Source organism: Cimex lectularius, unplaced genomic scaffold (genome assembly GCF_000648675.2).
Source record: "Cimex lectularius strain Harlan isolate CLEC.00 unplaced genomic scaffold, Clec_2.1 scaffold146, whole genome shotgun sequence".
NCBI classification, from domain to species: domain Eukaryota; kingdom Metazoa; phylum Arthropoda; class Insecta; order Hemiptera; family Cimicidae; genus Cimex; species Cimex lectularius.
In genome coordinates this window covers 428,459-450,640 of record NW_019392741.1, presented here as the reverse complement: position 1 = coordinate 450,640, position 22,182 = coordinate 428,459, and the positions used below count along the sequence as shown (strand labels likewise).

General features: G+C 34.4%; 1 protein-coding gene across 4 annotated transcripts in view; it reads left to right on the top strand.

The window, feature by feature from the left end:
* The window catches only part of LOC106669920 (trafficking kinesin-binding protein milt), a 78,380-nt gene that overhangs the window by 48,553 nt on the left and 7,645 nt on the right, over positions 1-22,182 (top strand). For all 4 annotated transcript variants that reach the window (XM_024227093.1, XM_014399787.2, XM_014399789.2 and 1 more), the window contains 7 exons: positions 17,290-17,366; positions 20,545-20,749; positions 20,825-21,117; positions 21,188-21,323; positions 21,386-21,566; positions 21,633-21,854; positions 21,915-22,116. In XM_024227093.1, the coding sequence (XP_024082861.1) occupies positions 17,316-17,366; positions 20,545-20,749; positions 20,825-21,117; positions 21,188-21,323; positions 21,386-21,566; positions 21,633-21,854; positions 21,915-22,116 (1,290 nt within the window). In that variant the 5' untranslated portion in view covers positions 17,290-17,315. The remainder of the gene's footprint in view (positions 1-17,289; positions 17,367-20,544; positions 20,750-20,824; positions 21,118-21,187; positions 21,324-21,385; positions 21,567-21,632; positions 21,855-21,914; positions 22,117-22,182) is intronic.

Genomic DNA, 22,182 nt, shown 5'->3' with positions numbered 1-22,182 from the left:
TTAGGCTTGCCGGATGTAACTTGCTTAATGAAAGTTACAAATTGACTCTGATTGAAAAAATGAGGTTTCTAAACAGTTAAAAATTTCATCAGTAAAGAAAAATCCCTCTTATTTTAATGCCTTTTACCTTCTTTCTTAGCTAGTTTTTGATGGATAATAAATTAGCCTTACCGTCCATATATTTTGCTAATCTTTGCCCATCTTCGTGTTCTTTCGTAAGTTGAATTTTTTTTATCACATCCGCTCCATATTAAGAAGGGGTTTTTCGTTCTAGGCATTAGAATGTTTTTATTACGCCCTTCCCTCATTATGATCACTGTAAGAATGTGCAATCAGAAGATTTTTCTTCACTCTTTCTTTTTTTCGGCATTTCATCATTCCAGCTCATTGAATAGGTTGAGCGTGAATTGTCCGAATTCCCATTGTTCCCAACGGCCCTTGGGGCAACGTTACTTGCAGTAACGAGCTATCGTTCTGGGCGATCGGTCAAACACCCCTTTTGTTTTATCACAAATTTGATTATTTAAAAATATATCTTGGAGTCCATTAAATCATGATAGTTATATATAGTTTTAAAAGTGCGATAGTGAATAAACGACAGCTGAGGGAATTTCCTAACAGTTCATCTAATGTCTCACAGTATATACACTCTTGTACATCTAGAACAATTATAACATACACGAGCCAAAGGAAAAATTAAATAGATGACAGTTTTAAATGCTGGAAAGGTGACTGACAAGTTCCCACCTAATTCATTCCATGTGAGGTTCCAGTTCACACAGCAGACATGTATTATACCGTGAGAGTGGCAACAGTATGCGTGTGTTTTTAGGAACTGTGCCTTTTGTTCAATTGTACCGGATGAGGGAGAGAGAAAAATCGTCTTGTCTCATTCAGTTCTCATTTTGCTTTGGGCTGAGAAGGTCCCTTAAGAATCGCCAAGTTTCAAAAACGGATTCTGATAACTTATTGATGGTGATGGTTACTAAGGCCTCTCTAGAATTGACGAATAAGGGAGATGGTAAGATTGTACTTAATTTGTTTACGTCGTTTATTATTTCTCTCTCTTCTCTCTTACTCCCACACACACCCACCCTCTCCCTCTGTTTCTCTTTTCCCCTCTCTATTTCTTTCGTTCTTTCTTTACTCACACACTCCCTCTGTTTCTCTCTTTCCCATCTTCCTCTGTTTCTTTCTTTTCCCCTCTCCCTCTGTTTCTCCCTTTTCCCCTCTTCCTCTGTATCTCTCTTTTCCCTTCTTCCTCTGTTTCTCTCTTTGCCCCTCTCCATCTCTTTCTCTCTCCCTATCCCTCTCTCTCTCTTTCTTTCTTTACTCACACACTCCTTCTGATTCTCTCTTTCTTTCTGTTTCTCCCTTTCCATCTTTTCTCTCTCTCTCTCTCTCTCTTTCCTTCCTTCCTTCCTTACTCACACACTCCCTCATTTTCTCTCTTTCCCCTTTCCATCCCTTTCTCTCTCTCTCCTCCCTCCCCCCAACTACTCTCTCTCTACTCACTTCTTTGGTTGTCGGTCAGTTCTTCTTACACTCCATCTATTTGTATCAATCTCTCTCTCGCTCTCTCTCTCTCTCTCGCTCTCTCTCTCTCTCTCTCTCTCTCTCTCTCTCTCTCTCTCTCTCATTCCCCCTAATTGTTCCTTTTTTTACAAGCATGATTACATTAATTTACAAAGCAAATATGAATAAAGGCGGCAAGAAGGAAAAAGTAAAAGAGAAAAAAAGCAGAATTTAGGGGAAAAGAGTTAAAGAGAGTGAGTGAGAAAGAGAAAAACGAAGATATAGAGGTAGATAGATAGAGAAAGAGAGAGAGTGTGTGTGTGTGTGAGGGCGGGAGAGAGAGACTTAATTTTTAAATTATTGTATTCATGCTTGTAAACTGTGATTAGACTTCTGTCCTTTTTATAATATTTTATATTACTTAAAAACATTAGAATTACACAATAGTCAACAATTCAATTTCTTTATAAACGACTTGCATAGAATTATGCAGGAAACGAGTCGTGACGGCGGAAGGGTTCGGTTCGTAAGAGAACGGAAAGGGTCGTTCTTCCTTACCAGGAAATAAATAAAAAGGCGGATGTTGTCCTTCTTGAAAATTCATACTTGACATTTCGCTGGGTGGTCTCTATATCGGCAGACTGTCGTCAATCCTTTCCATAATTTCTGTTCTGGAGCGTGTCTGTCGCGTTTCTTTACGGGCATCAGCCGAGCCGAAACGCGTCTAAGCGAGAACAGGCGTACCCATGGGTACGACAACTGACAACTGTTACCGTTAGGTGTTAACCGCGGATAACCCCGTGGCTAATTTTAATTGTTGTTGAGGGTATTAAGGAAAAAAAGAGCGCACAGTATAAGTATTGTACTGGGATTTCCTCTGCCTGGGTTAGGATATTGCAAATTTTTTTTATTTTACGGAAAACGCATTTTTTCATAAAGAATACCTTACAAAAAATTATATAAACAATCATAAACCTCTTGACATGGTTGACGTCGTGACCCTTTTATAAATGGTAAGAATCTGATCGTACTGTGTCGATGTCAACAACGGAAACCGTTGGGTCAGGAAAAAATCATTTCACGACAATTCAACAGCAGATATCAGTTCCTCCGTGCCGGCACTTGTTTGTCAATCCACGTCGAGATATTTCAACAGGCAACTCCACCAAAGTATAAAAATACCGATACTTCTGAAGAATCTTCTTGATCTTGGCGGGAACGTGACATTGGCATTTTCTCAAGTAATCAGGAATGACCTAAAACAAAACATATACATGTAGGTACACAAATAAACAGATAAACGTACTTAGCAATTATAACATAAACTAAAAAGCATTCATGTACGGTCGTATCAGTAATTACGGAATTGAACAAAAATGCATATAGATTAAGATTACCACACACTTACAAACACAAACATAAAATGAAATACACTTATTCGGAAATCGTGAGATGCGGTCCGTTGTGACGTAGGTTTTAGAAAAACATTTTCTTTATCGTGCCAACGTTTCGATCTTTATTGAGACCATCTTCAGGGCTCAAAGTGTTTGCTTTCTGAGAGCACTCTCAACACGACCCACAATGATGGCCAATTACGCAGAAAACAAACACTTTGAGCCCTGAAGATGATCTCAATAAAGATCGAAACGTTGTACTATAAAGAAAATGTTTTTACAAAAGTTTGTAGAGATTAGTGACCGTTAATCGATAGTTATTCAGATATCGTTTTTATAAAACCTACGACGCACCAGACCGCATCTCACGATTTCCGAATAATCATCGACTAACGGTTACTCAAATCACACAGTAAATACACTCTTAAACTAAAAGTCAGAATTGATCAACACAAATCCAATCAATAATAAAATATCAACCATTCAGACGAATGATGGTTATAATGATTCCATGAATCGGGGGTTCTTGTATTCCTCGAGCACTGCAGTTTTCCAGCTTATCCTACCTTTCCTAGTCCCTTAGATCAGTTCGATTGATTCTATCCTTCTTTTAAGAAGGAAGTCGTTGACTGTTCATGTTGACGTTATCTCGGGTCATCTTGCTGCCGTAGGTTATGCCTGCATTAGCTTCGCATTCGAGTGGAAGATTCTTTCTTCTCATTATATAACCTACATCAATGAATGTTGTTTAGATGTAGAATCACTCACCTGAGTTTTACCTTTACCAGTAGCAATGTATTTGCTAGTTCGTATGGGGGTTTTCTAACCATGAGTCGGTGGTATTGATGTTGGTGCCTATGTCTGTTATGTCTATAGTTCGTTCATTTTTCTTTTTGTTTTGTATGGAGGAGTCTAGTTTTGATCTTGTCATCCGTATTAAAAATTCTGGGTCTTGGAAGTCCTCCGGCAAATTTATGCGAGTTCATTACCCAAAACCCCTGGTAACCAAGGTATTGCTAAGTTGTTACTTTTCAGGTTTTGAATTCATTCGACCACTTTAGACGTTTTTACTTGTTAATATTTTTTTCAACCGCTGGGCTGTCTGATCTTACGAGTTTTGTTCTATACTATAACCTCTTTTGCAATAAAAAAAAATCGCTAAATCAAATACGAAAGACACGAACAAACCCCATTTACACAATTGTATAATTTGTATAAAAACAAACTTAAATTTATAAGTTAATTCGAATTCAATCAGAGCAATAACAAAATCAACAATCCAAACAGACATAATAAAATTTTAACTCGTTGGCAAAATTACAAAGAAACAAAACATGTACATGCAAACGTACATGTAGTAGTACATAGAAACATAAATAAATACATAGAAACCAAACAAATATAACAAAACACACCTTCACACGCATGCAATCAATCATTACAGGTGTTCCAAAACAAATAATCACTAAACCTAAAAACACTAACTACAGAAGATGAAGCCTTAACTTTGTCCGAAGAAAGGAAGTTCCTAGGTATGACTTTTTGAGCAATCCCAAGCAAGATTCTACATAAAGCCAAAAAACAAACTACAAAGACGGGTCTTGATATAGTAGGGACATACTTGTCCAACAACAGCACTCGACCTTCCACTCTGACAATTTATGTACAAAAGGTGGCTTTTGGGAATGCCAGCAGAATCCTGAAATACTATGGATAAAAAGCCAAATCTAAAAAGAAGCCATTATAGAATTCTGAATAGAAATAAAATATATGAAATGGCTGTAACGGTACCTGACAAAAAGAGAAAAATTTAAACTTTGACCCTTCCAACAGTTCCAAGTGGTTATAGATAACAGATAAAAAATCATCAATGCACCTAAACAAACAACAAATGCATTTACACAAAAAATAACAAAACAAAGCCATAAACGCATTAATCACCGAGCAAGTAAGACTCGTTTCCTGAGAGTGATAATAAAGTAATAACATTTAAAAGAGTTTTGTCCTTGTTCCCTTTTACATTGTATCGATCTAAACTAGCAGATAATCTAATGACTAAAATTATTGATTCCAGAACCTCCATTTATGCCATTTTTACATTTGTTTATATTTTGAAATTACAAGCATTTAAAGACAAAACTTAGTTTTATAGATGTTTATATCTATTTATTTTTTGATAAAACAATGCACTTGGACCATGTTTATTTTTGAAATTTATTTGCATATAATTTACATGTGTTATGATTATTGAATTCTTGGTTATATAGGGCGGATTGTGGTGAATGTATTTGCAGTAATGATGGCCTGACGCGTCGGAGGCTAAGGTCTAATTACGCTACGGCCCCTTTGAATTTATTAGCCCTGATATCACACGCGAGACTGAGTAAGGAGCCGGCTAGTCTTTTACAATCTTCCTGTGAACTTTTCCAGCGTTTCGTGATGGTCGGTGGCAATTGGAAAGCGCCGGGTCCTCCAACTGCGAAGGTAATGTCCTCCAAACAAGCGGTTCTCGCTTACATGTCCGCCTTGTAGTCACTTCGCCAACCGGAAGTCGCCCTTTTAATACGGATAATTTTTTTTATAATTTATTTTTTTATCAAGAGCCATCGTGTTTCGACTAGGTTCTTTGTTTAGTTCGCCTGACCCGGAGTGTTATTAAAGCCTGATTGAATTAGGGTTGTCAGATAGCCGATAACAAACGAGCCTGGATATGGAATGACTCATTTGGAAAAATGATCCGCCTTGAGGTCCAATTACTCTCAAATAAAAACATCACCGTTATAATTAATGAAAGCTAGATTTTGATTAATTGCCCGAGAAAATTTTCTGGTCTTTTGTGTTGAAATGAGAAAGCGCAAGAAACAAATCTTTTACTTTACAATTTGTACGGATTTACTCCACAATTGGATTTAATCTTATCGCAATAGAATTTAATTTGATAATATTTTTTGATACGAATAAACAATTAGGTTCACATGGTTAGAATTAAAAAAAGAAACTTGTTTTCCATTGAACTAGAAATATACAAAAAATTATAAAAGATATATCAGTCTACACCACTTTTTCGGTCAACGTAATTTATTAATAATTGTTATATTAAATCATGATTGTTATAAAGTGAAAGATGAAACATAGAAATAGTAAAATATTTGGTAAAAAAACCTGCTTGTTAAAATGTATCCTACACATGTTGAAATACAATTTCACAACTTGCGTGACGGTTGTGCCACTACGGCATAGCTGATATTTAATGAAAGAGAACTTTCTGTTCACCCTTATTCTTCGTTTATCAAATTTGATCGATATTTTTTCTATATTAATTCTGCTTGTTCTACTACAGCGAAAATTACTTGTGGTTGGTCGGTTCCGATCATTTTGGTCTACTAAATTACCAATTCAGGCGTGTTCCATGTTGTCTTCATTGCTAGGTTCTGTGATTTTGTCCATTCCATAGCATAACAAGTATAAGCAGAAGATCGGAAACACAAAATCAATGATTAACACGTCAAGAAATCTCTCAAAGATTACTTCGTTAAAATTCAATTCGTTTTGGTTCTTTAATCTTAAAAAAATGGCATGTCCATTCCGTGTTAATTGTGTTAAATACTAAGAGGATTTTCAGGGCCGATGGAAAAGACGAAACGGTACTCTTTACTCCGCCGTATTAGCTAACGGCACCACTCGTTTTTCCAGTATCTTAACTGCAATAAAATATCATTTTCAACACTCTATAAACTCTAGGGCAGTATACAATCAAAAGTCTCATGAAAAAAATTAAGACGGAACTGTTCCTTAATTTTAATCCTTTCTTAGTTATTGGTCCATAGCCATAAGCAAATTTATATTTGTCACTCGTCAAGCTCACTTCACACTGGACAAGACGGCAGTTTGACTAAGAATCACAGACAGCCTGCTAGACTGTCAAAAGCTCACTTCCAATTTTTTAATGAATACTTTGCATAAGGTATTGGTTTAGACAAAAAAGTCACGAGCGGGATTCGAACCCACGACCTTCGGTTAAATACCGCTGCTCTACCATTTGAGCTATCGTGACTTCAATCCAGTCGGAAGCCAACTTCCACTTTGGTCAATGGGACCACTTAATTCTAATAGATTTAATAAGCAAAATGAAGTATATCTTCACTAAAGCTCTTCGCGGCCATTTCATTTGTCGCCGAGAATCGAATAGATTACACATTTGAAAATGGCAAAAAGGTGCGAAAATTCGAGAGGTGGGTTGAGGTGGGAAGTTGATGTCCGAGCGGATCGAAGACACGATGGCTCAAGTGGTAGAGCAGCAGCGTATATGGTCGTGGGTTCGAATCCGCTCGTGAGTTTTTTTTTTTTTTTTTTTTTTAAATCTCAACCAATACCTTACATAAAGATTAATTAATTTAAAGAGGTTATTTGATCAGTCAGACCACGAAACCTAATTGCTTTGCATATGTATTCGTAAACTTCATAATCCTAGAATTCAAAATAATTTATCATTTTGAACGGCGAATTTGTAATTTTTACACCAAGATGGGTGTAAAGCAAGGTTGTATCTTATTAATATTTTAATTATTCATCAAAGATTTGCCTGATTTTGTAGAAGGTGGGTGTAGGAGGTGTAAATATTGATTGTCAAAGTACGCAGACGACATTGCATTTGTTGCAGACCACCCAACTGTGTTACAGTCACTGATTAATAAGTTAGCTAGTATTGCCAACTGTGGAACCTCCGTTAACATGGATAAATCGAATATTATGATTTGCCAAAATGGAGGCGAGGCAGGCGTGCCAAGTCTGAACACTGGACATTTAATGGCATCAGTATTAATATTGTAAATAAATATTCTGGGGGTAATTTTAACACCAAAATTTTCATTCAAATCCCATTTTGAGCAGAAATTGAGCATAGCAAAGTTTGGCATTATGTCTACTTTTAAAAATATTTGTATAAAAAATATTTCTTTCTTGATTCAGACATTTTTGACTCAGTTTCAAAATCTATAATTTGCTATCCAGCCCAAGTTTGGGGCTTTTTACGTTTTGATGCAATAGATAAGTTATAATTTTTCATTAAAAAAATACGGCACCTCTCATAAATTATACCAAATTATATTAATATTTAGAAACAGGCATAGCTCCGATTTTTGTTTATGCTCTCCGTTTGCACTATAATAAGTACATTGGAAAAGGTTTATCATTGCCGGATTTTAAATTGCCGAACATTTTAGCCAAAGTGGTAATTCGAAAGAATAAACTGTGGTACAGAGATCTCATGAGTACTTGTGATCGTCTGCAGCTTGGAGATTTTGATTATTTAAATAAAGAAAAAGTAAATTTGTTATTGGAAAAAGTTGGGCTAGCATTTAAAAATATACAGAGGCAAAATGCTCGACAATCTCTTTTCCATAGTTTGTACTGGGATCTGAATATCGAACTATGGGACAATCATTATATTTCTGAGAACAATAGTTTTAATTTTATGAGTGTAATTTTTAAACTTAGGGAACAATTATTGAGTTTGAATTATAATGTCAACTGTTCTGAAGTAAGACATTTCTGTTCTATGTGTAATAGAAAGGAAAAGACTTGACTTCTATCTGCAATAACAAACGAGCTACCGTGTCGGAGAACCATTCTTAAATCCGGCGGCATGCCTACACGCTCTCTGTATGGAGCCAAGGCATGACGCCTCTATTATGTGGGACACATTGAGCAACCTTTCTCCGCATAGGGGGCCCGTGTGTCAACCGCGTATGGCCAATCCTTCGTAGGGTGAGGACGATCCCTCGTCTCCTGCTCAGATTCTCTGAGTATTAATATTATAATTTTTTTAATATTAATTTTGAAATGTCGAACCGCTCCTCAGATTTTCGTTCTTGATGGCCTAAACGAAAACCCTGTCCCAAATTTATTCGTAAAATTGCCAGAAATAATCGTGAGAGTGATAATAAGTAATTTCACTACTAATATATTGTTTTTGTGTATTATTTTTTAATCGTGAATTGTATTTGTAGGTGTATTAATCAGTGATTTGCGACTAACCACATAACTATTCTATTATGTTATGGTATATAATATTGTTGTATTTATTTATTTTATACAATTTTTTATACTGTATTTTGTAGTAGCAACAACCAACCTTAACAGTCTGGTATTGGGTTGTCCGGAAAATAATGCAGGATTTTGGTATTAAACAAAAAAAAAGAAACTAGTTACTTTAAAGCAATGTTCTTTAATCAAANTACAAATGAGTAATCCTGTAAACGTAAACAGAATATTTTATATAGATTTTTTTTAATGAAAACTTAAAATCCTGCATTATTTTCCGGACAACCCAATAATTTGTATGAATAATCAAGAAAGGCCCAAGAAGTGGCCACATCCAAGCGAAGGCAGGTTTTCCGTTCCAAACTCGCTGAAAAGCAGTCTTACTCGCTCCTTATTCGATATGTTGAACGAAAGCTCCAAATCGGGGATTAAGTTCAGTGGATGTTAGATGTGTGCACTGCAATGCTAAAAAGTTTGAGGTCGAGACAACCACTGGCTATTTTTTAATTCCTGCTGCTATAATGGTCTTATTTCACTCCCAGAACCACAAATCAGTTTAGAGTTAAAGCAATTCTTCTTTAATTAGCCAAATTTTATGTACAATATATGGAGTTAAAACAATGTAATATTTACCTCTATTTCTGCCATAAGGAGTTGGATTTAATGAATTTAATTGTTAAATTATAACTGTTTTCAATTGTGAGATTTGTCCATGAGGCATACCGAAGGCGAAATGCCGAAATTTTCTGACAGGCCAACCCAGAAAGGTGGGTCTTGCTTAATAAGTCCTTTTATTTACTTGCTACTTTTTAATTATGTTTTCATTACAAATGCAAAGTTTTAAGTTGATACGTGAAACGTATCCTTTCTCTTTAGCTGCCCGACACTGGACATATCTATACACTGTTGATATCAATACTGATTGATCAAAACTAGTGAAAGTTGTGGGAGGTGTAATTATACGGAATGCGGATGTGTTTCAATTTTTACATCCCGGGGAAATCTTCAGTCGAAATGAACGGATCGAGCGTTGCCTATATGCGATAACGGACCTTCACGATTTAAAGTTAACGTGCCGAAAAAAAGCATCTTGAGTAGTCATGCGGACTTAGCTCACGCATCCCACGGTTATTATTAGAAAAGAAAACCTTTCTCAATGAATTAGACTGAAAAATTCAGTGCAAACCCGAGATTTCGAGTGAAAGCTATTGTTTTTATCGTTTTTTTCCGCACTGGGCTCGTTAAACATTTGCAGTTTACACCGGACCAATATCGTAAATAAACGTTTAAAATTTCTTAGCATGGTTTATTCATTTTGAGGTCAGTAATATCCTGTGGGCACACAGCGCAAATAACTTCAAAGGATATGGCATGGAACTATTCATTCTCGCGACCTGATGGATAAATCCGGTTAAAAATTAAGCCATTAGTTGATTATAAGTAAATACAATCTTAGCTATTTTCAACATAAGTATGAAAATAAACACATAACATATTAAACAATAAGAATTATTCACTTCTATGAATATTTAATCAATTGAAAAGTTAAAACACGTGAGCCAAGTGTTACAGAATGTTAATTATCTAAAAGTTATTTAATTTAGCTATATAAAGTTACAATTTTCTACTCGAGTTCATCCATTATGAAAGGCCTAATCCTACTGCTTAGAAAAAAATATGACACATCCTATGTTGTAATAAATGGCTTCCCGCCATTTTGAACACCAACACAATTTCGATTTCAACAATACAAAAATATTAATCATAGAACGAAACAAACATAAGCGTAACTTTTTAGAAATGCTTTACGTCAACAGAGATGCAGCATCGATTACAGAACAGACACATGTAAATTCAGCCTCAGCTAACGCTAATATCATAAATCAAATTCTATATCAGTAACACATTTAAACAACATATAATGCAACATATAAAACTATGATTATTCGGAAATCGTGAGATCCGGTCTGGTGTGATGTAGGTTTCAGAAAGACATTTTCTTTATCGTGCCAACGTTTCGATCTTTATTGAGATCATCTTCAGGGCCTGGGATTTACAAACATTGCTTAAATTTAACAAATACATGTAGGATGTGGAAAAAAGTGAATTTATACTACTTAATTTCCCACTCTTCAAAATCAAACATATATATTAATATCTCACTAACTCTCTCAACAACACACTTTGAATGAGTACAAATACTTTGATTAAACCTAAAATTTCTATATTTTGTATTTATATTTCTAATACTGAAATTACATAATTTATACATAATTTAACAATAGGACGTCATAACTGTCCGCTGTAGTAGTAAACGTATTAACAGTGTTCTTGAGGTCAATTTAGGACCATCTCAACTCTATTTTAAAATATAAGTTTTCATAAAAATTTAAAAATAGTCAAAGTCAGTCAGGACTTAACGACTTTTGATGTGTTTGATGCCTGCTCTCCCTGACACTTGAAACTTTTTAAATTATGAAATTGATTGCCTCGGACGTTAGTAATTTAGTCTGTATACAACGCTCACATTTATACGGTTATTACATTTTTTGATTACCTGTCTTTATTAAGCTCCTGAAATATGTTATCAGCATTCCTCAACACAGCTTGAATTGTGATTCTATTGTTTTGAAACTCCATGAATAATTTTCCATTGTTACTTGTTTAATGTACTATTTATTATGTTTTATTTCGTACAACATAGGTTCTGTTTTGGGCTTTTTACATTAGAGCTGTATAATAAATAAGCCTATTAGTGCTGTCTACTGTATTAGATGATTTTCTCATTAAGATGATGGGTAGGAAATAAATGCCTTTTCCACAACAGGCGTTTATTTCGTCAGACCCGTTTCGGTCTAATATAGACCATCTTCAGTGACTTTTTTATATAAAGTGGTTTGATGGTTTTTTATGTTATTATAAGTTCAGAAGTGACTACTCGCCGTAGTCATCCACTGCTGAACTTATAAGAATGTGAAAACAACCGTCAAGCCACTTTATATTTTAATCACTGAAGATGGTCTATCTTAGACCGAAACGCGTCTGAAGAAATAAATGCCCAATGTGGAAAAGACAATTATTTCTTACAAATTAGAGATCGTGAGATGCGGTCTACTGTGATGTGTTTAGAAAAAATTTTCTTTATTGTGCGATGTTTCGATCTTTATTGAGGTCATCTTCAGGGCCTGGGTTTTATAAACATTGATTAAATTACACTAATAAATGTAAAGCTGTGAAAATGAATTTATACAATGATAGAAATTTTAGGTTTAATCCATAATTAAAGATCCCACACCAGTAACAAATAAGTCTGACGCAATTTACAAAATCAACTGTATAAATTGACCGGCAACTTACATCGGAATTACATCCCAATACCTGATAAGAGTGTAAAGCAAAATATCTATGATTGCAAAAATCCAAACAAAATCCTACAGCACTGGCTACCCACCATTTTGAACACCAACACAATTTCGAGTTCAACAATCCAAAAATATTGAACACAGAACAAAACAAACAAACTTAACTTTTTAGAATTGGTTTACATCAACAGAGATAAACACATCATCAATTACAGAACAATACACATGTAAACTCACTCACAGTTAGGCTAATACCATAAATCAAATTCAATATCAATAACACACATATAACACACAAAACATATAATACAACATACAAAAGATCATTACACTCCACACATCCAACAATTCTACATAGTTTTTTATTAGGTTTCGTGGTCCGCTTGACCAAGTAAAGTCTTTTCAATTAATTAAGGTTTTGGTTGAGATAAAAATGGCAAAAAGGAGGGAAAATTCAAAAGGTGGGGTTAAGATGGGAAGTTAGTGTCCGAGTGGATCGAAGCCACCATAGCTCAAGTGGGGTAGAGCAGCGATTCTTGGCCGAAGGTCGTGAGTTCGAATCCCGCTCGTGACGCTGACTTTTTTTAGCTCAACCAAAACCTTAATTAATTGAAAAGATTCTACATAGTCCAATTTTTCAACAATTTATCTCTCCTTTCCCTAATAATCGCCTTCTATAATAATCCTGAAAGGTTATCCAAGCCCGAACAACAAACCATTACCCCCTTTTTCCCATTGTCGGCACCTTTCACCTTAAAGAAGCCGTCTCTTCATAGAAAAATGTATTTCTATCCCTACTTCCTTCCCCACCCCTGCAAAATCCATCGTATATAAACATAAAACATCAATATCTCACTGGCACTCCCAACGCGACACACAATAATGACACATCTACTCAGAAAACACACACTTTGAGTGAGTACAAATACTTTGGTTGATTCTAAAATTTCTAAATTGTGTACATCATTGTATAAATACATTTTCACATCTTACATGTATTTCTATAATTTAAACAAAATTTATAAATCCCAGGCCCTGAAGATGATCCCAAAAAAGATCGAAACGTTGGCACGATAAATAAAACGTATTTCTAAACTACTTCTAACTAAATACTCAGTTGTAATAAGTATAAATTGCAGTCTTAATGTTTTACTGTCTGGTTTTGTATTACAAAACCTCGTTATAGAATTTGCATTAAATAGTGTATATTGAAAATTATTTTATTTTATGGTTTTTTTACATCCGAAATTTTTATTTATCCTTGAATCGGTTTAACATGTTTGCTATATGGATCACGAACATTCTTACCATAGAAATCAAAATAAAATCGCTCAAGCGTGCAAGTCCAAGATAGTCATCATTGATACTATATTACATATATCCATCCACAGTCTCAAACATCGGAATTCGAAAGAAATATGCCTCCTGTCTGTTATACGCCGGTGTGGGCGGGAAAACTTTCAACCCGGAAAGAAAATCACGGATCTCGTGGCTACTCCACACAACGCTAACTCAATTTCGCATGCATTGATTTATCGTGCTTAAATAACCGTCGAGCCGGACAGAGAATGGAATTAATCGTCCAACTTCGTGGATCATCAAGAACGTAACGATGAAAAGTAGGTAGGAGCTCTAGTTTCGACCCATTTATTTTCCGAAATAACCGTTCTCTTCGGCGCTTCCTGGGGTTTGTGCGGGTCGAATCATGTCATCTGTTCGTTTTTCCACTAGATATAAAGTTTACGTCTTTCGCTATTTTTCTCTCTTTTTTTAGTTTTACACAACTTTTCACATTGTATCCAAAAAAGCGTAATATGGGTAAAATCGCAGATAGAACATTATTTCCATAGCTTTTAGCTTTGAACGTTAAATCTTTCACTCACCCTGCTCAACTTGAATAAATTATTAAATGTAATTAAATTCTAAGAGGGAAAAACCATGAGTCATAATTTGATCTCTTGGAAGAATCTGAATAAATTATTTCTGACACCATGAAAAATGAAGTGACACTATCTTAAACAAAAGCCGTTTGTTTAAAATCTTCTGGTTTATTTAAGTCAAACTGTTTCATTTAAACATTGACGCTTAGATTAAATTCAGGGTTTGTACAAATTAAATTCCAAGCGTGTAGTGCGAACGGGTGAGAAATCTTGTGACAACCAACCCAAACATTTTCCAGAGAGCTTTCCGCTTTTGTTCTTAAATTGTCCAAACTTCTCCCGCAGAACTTTAATAATAAGATTTTAGAAATTATAAATATTCAAGGTTCTTGCGATTAAAGTCCTTAAGTAAGCTCGTCGCCGAAGAATCTTACCACTACGTTGGAAAATCAAGTGAATATCGTGATTTAACTCATTAAGCATTTATTATTTGTTCGGGTCATATTATTTCTCCATAAACGCTGAAATTCTGATTATATTCTGCACTGTTAAAAAAAAAGTCCAGACAACCAGCCCAACCATTTTCCAGGGCATTCATGCATTTGTTCTTAAATTATGACCTTCCACTTCAAAACTTAAATGAGCTTTTAGAAATTTTAAATAATCTAGGTTCTAAAGAATAAAAGAAAGAGAAGTATTTAAGTAAAGACTGCTCGTCGCTGAAATAATCTTTCTCCTAGGTTGAAATATCGCGTTTGCACAAATATTAAACATTCATCTTTTGTTCAGGTGAGAATCATATTCCCTATAAACGCTGGAATTTTGATTAAATTCTGTGCTGATAAAAAATCCAGACAACCAGCCCGTTGTATCATGTGTTCAGGTCAAATCATTTCTCCATAAACGCTTTAATTTTGATTTAAAAAAAAGGTCCAGGCAATCAGCTCAACCATTTTCCAGGGCATTCATACATTGTTCTTAATTTATGACCTTTCACCTTAGAAATTAAATGAGCTTTTAAAAATTATAAATAATCTATATTCTAACACGAAAAAAGGAAGAGAAGTCCTTAAGTAAAGACTGCTTGTCGCTGAAAGAATCTTTCCACTAGGTTGAAATATCGCTATTGCACAAACATTAAACATTCTTTTGTTCAGGTTCAAATCATTTCGCCATAAATGTAGGAATTTGTAGTAAATTCACTGTTTAAAAAAAATACAGATAGTGAAGGAAACGACCGAAAAATATCTTTTGACAACCGGCCAAAACATGCAGCTTTTGTTCTTAAATGCTCTCTAAACCCCCCCCCCACCGAGCGTAAATAAATCTTTTAAAAATCCTACATAATCAAGGTTACAAAGAAAGCACGGAGAACCAACCCTTAAGTAAATAATGCTTGTCGTTGAAAAAAATCTTCCTCCTACTACGTGAAAACATTCTTCAAAACGTTACAGACACATGAAACATTTATAATTTGTTCATGGGAAATAATTCCATTATTTAATACTGAAATTTTGATAAAATTCAGTGTTGATGCACAAAATCACCAAAAATTTCTATATTGCTTACATGATTTCTGTAAATATAAAGTGGCTTGATGTTTTTTTTTACATTCTTATAAGTTCAGAAGTGGATGTTTAGCGACTATGGCGAGTAGTCAGTTTTGAACTTGAAGAACGTAAAAAACCATCAAACCACTTTATATATTTTTTTTAAAGCCACTGAAGATGGTCTATATTAGACCGAAACGTGTGACGAAATAAACGCCTGCTAAGGAAAAGACAATTTATTTCCTACCCATCATCTTAATGAGGAAATCATCTAGTACATTAGACAGCAATAATAGGCTTATTTATTGTACAGCTCTAACGTGAAAAGTCCAAAACAAAACCTAAGTTGTAAACAATGGAAAATTATTCATGGAGTTTCAAAACAATAGAATCACAACTCAAGCTATGTTGAGGAATGCTGATAACATATTTCAGGAGCTTAATAAAGACAGGTAATCACAGAATGTAATAACCGTATAAATGTGAGCGTTGTATACAGACTAAATTACGAATCGTCCGAGGCAATCAATTTCATAATTTAAAAATTTTCAAGTGTCAGGGAGGGCAAACCTCTACCACCGCCGGAGGAACAGGCATCAAACACATCAAAAGTCTTAAGTCCTGACTGCCTTTGACTTTTTTTTAAATTTTTATGAAAACTTATATTTTAAAATAGAGGTGAGATGGTCCTAAATTGACCTCAAGAACCCTGTTAATACGTTTACTACTACAGCGGACAGTTATGATGTGATGTTGTTAAATCGGGTAATTTCAGTATTAGAAATATCGACCACTTTTTCACTCACGAACAGTGTTTCAAGGTATGGTCTTGAAGAAAAATCAAATTCAGTAGTTACTGCCAAACTTTACAGCAGACTACTTCTTCACGATCTCTAAATAACCATTAACTAACGGTCACTAAACATCATACAAAATATTTCTTACCTATCATCCTATTATGGAGTTCCACAAAATCAGGATGGACACAGTGAAAAGATTTCTTCTTTCTATGCTTTGTTCAGTACGTTCAACAACTCGCAGATTGTCCACAATTTCCAATATCCTCTTACCTTCTGCTCTTGTATGCCGGGTGCCGGTGAGAAAACATCGGCCATCGTAGAAACTGCCGGCCGACAGTCGTTCATCGTGACCGGACAGGCGGAACATCCATCGGCAGGATTCCATCCACGATTCTCGGACTTTACGTTCCTGTTTTCAATTATAAAAGAGAGCAATGGAAAGTGCGCACACACTTGAGAGGGGTTGCCGCGAGAAAGGGAGCTTTTCGGATCAATATTCCGAGAGTAAAGAGCAGCCGTGGCCCGTCGGCATCAGATCATCACGCGTGGTCCGGCTGCGTACTCCTCCCCGATTGACAGCTTGAAAAGTTGTCTTCCATCCCTCATGTGCTTAGACGTTAATTTATGTCGTTTATCGGAAATCCCCGAGTGTTCGTCCTTATTTTTTTCTATAGGTCTATATTTTAAAATATCCGACATATCTCATTTCTTAATATTTTACGCGTTGTTCTGTTTTTCTGTTACAGTTGTGTGCAGCGATCGTATAAGTCAAATGAGCAGGACCTACAATGATATTGAGGCGGTTACACGTTTACTAGAAGAGGTTCGTTATTATTACTTATTTTACCATTTTTACCATCTTCTTTTTCCTCTTGTCTATCTTTCTGTTCAATACTAAACTATTTTAACGTTCGCTTTCAATTGCTTAAACAACTCTTAGAAAAAGGACTTATTCAAGGTCGGGTCACTGGGCCAAGGTTAGCTTCTCGATGCTTTGTACATACATTTATACAGTGAATTCTGTACTTGAATTCCTATTAGTTATACAAAGATCTTTTTTGAACAATTTGATTTTCTTTTTTGTTTAAATAAAATTTTTGAAATTGGGGGTGTTTTTGTTTTATTGTTAATTGTTGATACTATACCCATACTATAGGCAAATGGCTGTTAATTGCTTTTACTATTTCTGGTAGGTGAAAATTCTCCAAAAAATATACCTAAAAAAATAAACACATTGTTTTTAGCTTATCTAGGTATTTTAAAAAATTTGACTGAAAATTATCTTATTAATACTTTTCATTTAGGTTATCATTGAAGCAGAATAGTGGTTCTTAATTGCTTAATTTGATTTTCAGTATAATTCTATAATATATTTGTCATCAGTGTTTAAGCTTTTCAATTATTAATTTTTTGTCTGTAAAGATTCTCCTTGCTTAGTTCATTTTGCTTTTCAGCAACATTTCTTTCTTTCATTTTTTTTTTGTTGAGATTATTGCGTTATTTGATAGCATAAATAGTTTTTTTTTATATATATGGCATGTCAGTATGTTGGTGTTTTTTGGATAAATTCCCCCTTTGTTTTTTCTTGAACTCTTCCACCAGATTTTATTTTCTTACAGAAGCTTTCAGACCAACAACCACACCAAGTTAAGACCTCAGAGTGTTGGTTTAAAAGAAAATAAAAACTGTTGGAAGAGTTAAAGAAAAAGAAATAATACGTTGTTTTTTTTTTTGGTTTTATTTTTGATTATGTTAGGATAGATATTAGTATTCCACTTTGATCTTTGATGGCTTAATTAATTTTATTGTTAATGGTTTTGTGTCAAAAATATCATTTTTTATTTTGTGAGTGGGTATCAACTATTATTTTTAACCAATCCAGGTTGGCTTTAAAATCTTTAAAACAAAAATAAATATTCCAGCACCATTCTTGAATCGCACGGGTAAGCTTCTCAATATTTGATTATAACTTGGACTGCCCATAAAACACTGGACTGTGACTTTATTCAGTCTAATTTGATTTTCTACACATTTCTGCACCCTCGGGGGAATGGATAATTTTGGCCAAATTAGAAAAGCACATTTTCCAGTATTCTTAGGTAGTAGTATTCTAGTATAATTAAGGCCCAGCAGACTATGAATGATTTAGTCAAAAAGGAGGCCCATTTGAATATTTGTCTAGGTAATAAAGAGATCTGATTTACCTACTTGTATTAGCAGTTGTTTTGTTGGTATCAAGTAAATTATGTAGTTACCTGACCTGTAAAATACTATTTCTTTTATTATGACGACTTATCCTATTTTACCTGCCTGGCAAATGGAAAGTTTACATGAATAATTTCATAAGTAATGGTACTATGATTGGGGAGTAACATAAATTCATGTTAAAAACTAGATAAGTGTCTATGCATAATGAGAAAAGTAGCATAAAGTTAGTTACATTAAATTTATTTAGTAACTATATTGTATTTGAGGAATTGCAAGCACAATCAAAAGAAGTTACTACAAAAATTCATTTTTTACTAAAGATCTAAACTTATTTGTTGTTATTTCGCTTATCTAGTTTTGCCCTGGGGGTGCAGATTGTACATAACAGCATCTAAGCTATTATTCATTTTAGTGTGAATAATATAATATATTTTTTTTAAATCGTGGTTCAGTTCATTTTAATATATTATCATTTTTCATGGTATTTGTATCGTTACTTGTGTTATTTTTAATACCTGATCTCTTTTAGCATTTGCTGGTTTAATTATTTTTATTATTTGTTCCTTTAAAAAAGCTATTGTCAAAAATCACATTTTGTTTGATCGTTTTGTGTTTTAATTTGTCTATATTTGTAATCAATCAGGGTTATTTTTTTCTTGCTTTAACATCAAATAATTGTTAATAAATATTCTGGTAGAATCACTGTTTTATTTTTGACTGATTCGTCCCTTTTAGCCTCTGTCAATTTAATCTTTTGGCAGATCATCAAAAAGTTAGCTTCCTGATGGTGATTTTGTTCGGTTAATCAATTCGGAGGACCGAATGACTGAGTGGTTAGGGTGTCCGACTTGTATTTAAAATGCTGCGGTGCTGGGTTTGAATCCTGGTACAATGGTTCCCCATCGTAGGCGTTAAACCCTGTATCACAGGAATTACTTTTGTTTTACTTTAAATCATTATCGATCACCATCGTTAAATTAATATGATAGGAAAATATTTAAATAAATATTGGCTTTGTTCAGTCCATTTTGCTCCTCGGTATCATTCATATATTTAATTATGTAATCGGGTCAAACTTTTGTTTGATTTTTAATAACTGATGCCATCTACTTTAGCCTTTATCATATTTTAACCTGTCAGTATACATTATTTTGTAGCTATAGGATTTTTTTTTTCTGTTTGGTTTTATATGACCTGAGTAAATGTCAAAACGTCTCCATTGAAGGAAAAAGTTGTTTTTCTGACATACATCTAACCTGACTACTCCTCACTAATTCAATCATTTATAAGAACAGCTAAAAGACTGTAAATTGTTTGAAAAAATAAATGCCAACTCCATATTTTTGCTTTATTTATTTGAGTAATTTTTCTGATAGTATTCAGTAAATAATTTTAGTAAATCCTGTCATAAATATTCTAAAATTGTTCTTACTTCGTTGTCAGTATATTATTTCTGTATTTTAATTCACATTCGTGAAAGTGTTGTTTTCAAATTGACCTGTTTGTATCGGATGAATATTTTAGCATTGCCCTAGCCATTTAAGCCTTATTCTGTTGTTTTTATTCTTTCTTGTTTTCTAAATTTATTAGAAAAAAGTTACAAGGAAAAACTGCACTAATCATGAACACAAAGATCTCAAAAATCACGATATGAAAAAGATTTAACCATGGTGAATATTAGGTATTCAAAAGTTTACTTTTTCATTCAACTTCTTCAAAAAGTTAGGGAAAAGATAAGTCAATAATAAGAAAATATGTTAGTGTATCTGGTCAAGTGATAATTTGGATTGCAGAAGGAAAAAGATATCGAGTTAACAGCAAGGCTTGGTCAAGAATTACTGGCACAAAATTCTAAACTTGAGGCGAAAATCGAACAACTCGAGAATGAATTACGTATATCAAACGAGAAGACAATACAACTCTCCCACGATCTACAGAAAAAGTCTGAAATTATACAAATTCTAACCAATGACATTGATGATTCTGGCTCCGAAGCTGGTAATTTATAATTTTTCCAAAAACCCAAAACTCGGATTTCATCCTATGTTGATTATTGATTGATTGAAATTTTAGGGACGCCGACTGGTGTCAAGTTTGAAACGCTCAAAAATCGCATTGATAAACTAGAAATCGAGAATAAATCTTTGAAAAAAGAGACTTTTAGACTTGCTGAAGAGACTGAAAAATGCGAAGAGGCAGAGGCCAAGCTGGTCGAGGACCTTGTGGCACAGTTAGATCTGTGCCGCATGGACCTTGCCACAGCTGGAATAGAAGGAGAAAAAATAAAACAAAAGGAAAGTGAGTTGAAAGAGCAAGTTGACCATCTGGAGGCAAAACTTGAGGCAACTGGGGAGAGATTGGAACAGGTATAATGAAACAAATTTTTCTGTTTTATTATTAATTATAATGTATATTTTTACTTTGTTTGTGTTAAAGGCATTGCAAGAAAACGAAGAACTACTTAAAATGGTGACCATCAGTAGAGAAACCCAATGCGAATTGGCAACTGAACTTGTTGAAGTTAAAGAAAAATATTCAGAGTTGGTTGCACTTGTAGACGAATGGAGAGAGAGTGAGTAGACAAAACCTCTATTTATACTTTTAGCAAAATCTTTTTAACAATAACACTTACAGATACAAAAAAGACCAAAAAACAAAGCCAGTTGTCCGTCAGAGTGGGGCCTGTTTATTCTTCACTTATGCAAAATGCAACAAATTACAACCCAGATTCAATAGCTGCAGAGTTAGAATGTTCCTTGTTGTCCGAGCTCAGTTTAGATTCTGGTTTAGGAGCTTCCTCTACTGGTGGTGTCCTGTGAGTTCATCATTCTTAAATTCTGTATAAAAAACACAATTCATCATTACATAATTCGTTTTGCAGACCTAACTATAAAAAAGTATTTGAAACTTTCAAAATGGCATCTCATAGTAGCAGTATTGGAGGCAGCACGTCACAAACCCCAGCTCCAATGCCTACATTGGGAGGGACAGTGTTGAGTTCTTCCACAGTGTTACCCACATCTATTCTTCCAGTATCTGGCATCGATTCCTTTTCAGCTTCATCAGTTGTAAGTGACACTGAAGAAGATCTCAAAACTTTCAAGTAAGTTTTATCACATTCCCTCAATTTAGATTTGATGATTTATTTATTTTTTATTTATAGGGCTGAGCTTACACCAAACAAAGAAGAAGTCTTACAAGCTGCGCTGAGCAGGTTATCCATCTCTGACTTAGAGGCGAGAAGAACAGCCTTGAGCAGAGGAGCTCTTCCAAATTATTCAGATGATTATTCAGCTCCTGATTCTATTATGTCCATCAGCATCACTTCACCTTACACCGGCTGGAAGCTTCCAGAAAAGTTACAGGTAAAACATTTATTTTGTACTGAAAGAACATATTTAAATCCTTGCAATATTTGAATTTTTTTTCCA